This window comes from Lagopus leucura, unplaced genomic scaffold (genome assembly GCF_019238085.1).
Source record: "Lagopus leucura isolate 7727_CA_CO unplaced genomic scaffold, USGS_WTPT01 23220-0_obj-0_obj, whole genome shotgun sequence".
NCBI classification, from domain to species: Eukaryota; Metazoa; Chordata; class Aves; order Galliformes; family Phasianidae; genus Lagopus; species Lagopus leucura.
Window position 1 is genome coordinate 1 of NW_024963908.1, and position 1,052 is coordinate 1,052.

Genomic DNA, 1,052 nt, shown 5'->3' on the forward strand with positions numbered 1-1,052 from the left:
ACGTCTCGGTGGTGGTGAAGGGTCACGCTTTCAAAGCCCACCGCGCCGTTTTGGCCGCCAGCAGCTCCTATTTCCGGGACCTTTTCAACAGCAGCAAAAGTTCGGTGGTGGAACTGCCTGCCGCCGTTCAACCCCAATCCTTCCAGCAGATCCTCAGCTTCTGTTACACCGGGAGGCTCAGCATGAACGTGGGCGATCAGTTCCTGCTGATGTACACCGCCGGTTTCCTGCAGATCCAGGAGATCATGGAGAAGGGCACCGAGTTCTTCCTGAAGGTCAGCTCGCCCAGCTGCGACTCGCAGGGGCTGCACGGGGAGGAAGCGCCGTCCTCGGAGCCGCAGAGCCCCGTCGCTCAGACCTCCTCGTGGTCCTCCGGCGGCGGCGGTGGGGCGGCCGCCGCTCTGCCTTTGGTGTCGAGGGTGAAAACGGAGCAGGGGGAACCCGACGGGGTGCAGTGCACCATCGTGGTCAAAAGGCTGTGGGACGGCGGCTCCAAGGACGGGGGGAACGGCAGCAGGAAGATGGCCAAGTTCTCCACCCCCAAAAGCGGGAGGCAGCAGCAGCAGCAGCAGCAGGGAGCGGGGCTGACGGCCGGCACCGCGGACCAAACCAGCCCAGGCGGAACCTCCAGCGCCTACACCAGCGACAGCCCCGGCTCCTTCCACAACGAGGAGGACGAGGAGGAGGACGGAGGGGAGGAAGGCTCGGACGAGCAGTACCGCCAGATCTGCAATATGTACGCCATGTACAGCAGGATGAACGTGGGGCCAGCGGTTGGGTGGGGCAAGCCCAGCAGGGGGCGTGGTGATGGGTGGACACGCCCATTTGGGTGGGGTCGAGATGAAGCCCCGCCCACTTTGACGGGCATCCGATGGCAGTGTGGCCACTTGCATTGGGAGGGGCCAATCCGAAGCTCCACCCACTGGGTGTCATCAGGGAGGTTCTATTGGCTGGAGTTGGCCACGCCCACTGGGTGATGCAAGAACAAGCCCCGCCCAGTGGGTGTTGTCATGGCCCCGCCCACTTTGGCGACGTCCGATGGCAGTGTGGCC

The 1,052-nt window shown here is 64.4% G+C and overlaps 1 protein-coding gene across 1 annotated transcript; it reads left to right on the top strand.

Moving 5' to 3' along the window:
* Window positions 1-5: 5 nt before the first annotated feature.
* LOC122191414 (nucleus accumbens-associated protein 1-like) lies at window positions 6-977 on the top strand (the record flags this gene model as incomplete). Its single annotated transcript, XM_042891676.1, has 1 exon — window positions 6-977. A coding segment is annotated over one exon (972 nt), but the record flags the coding sequence as incomplete, so codon positions are not given.
* Window positions 978-1,052: the final 75 nt, after the last annotated feature.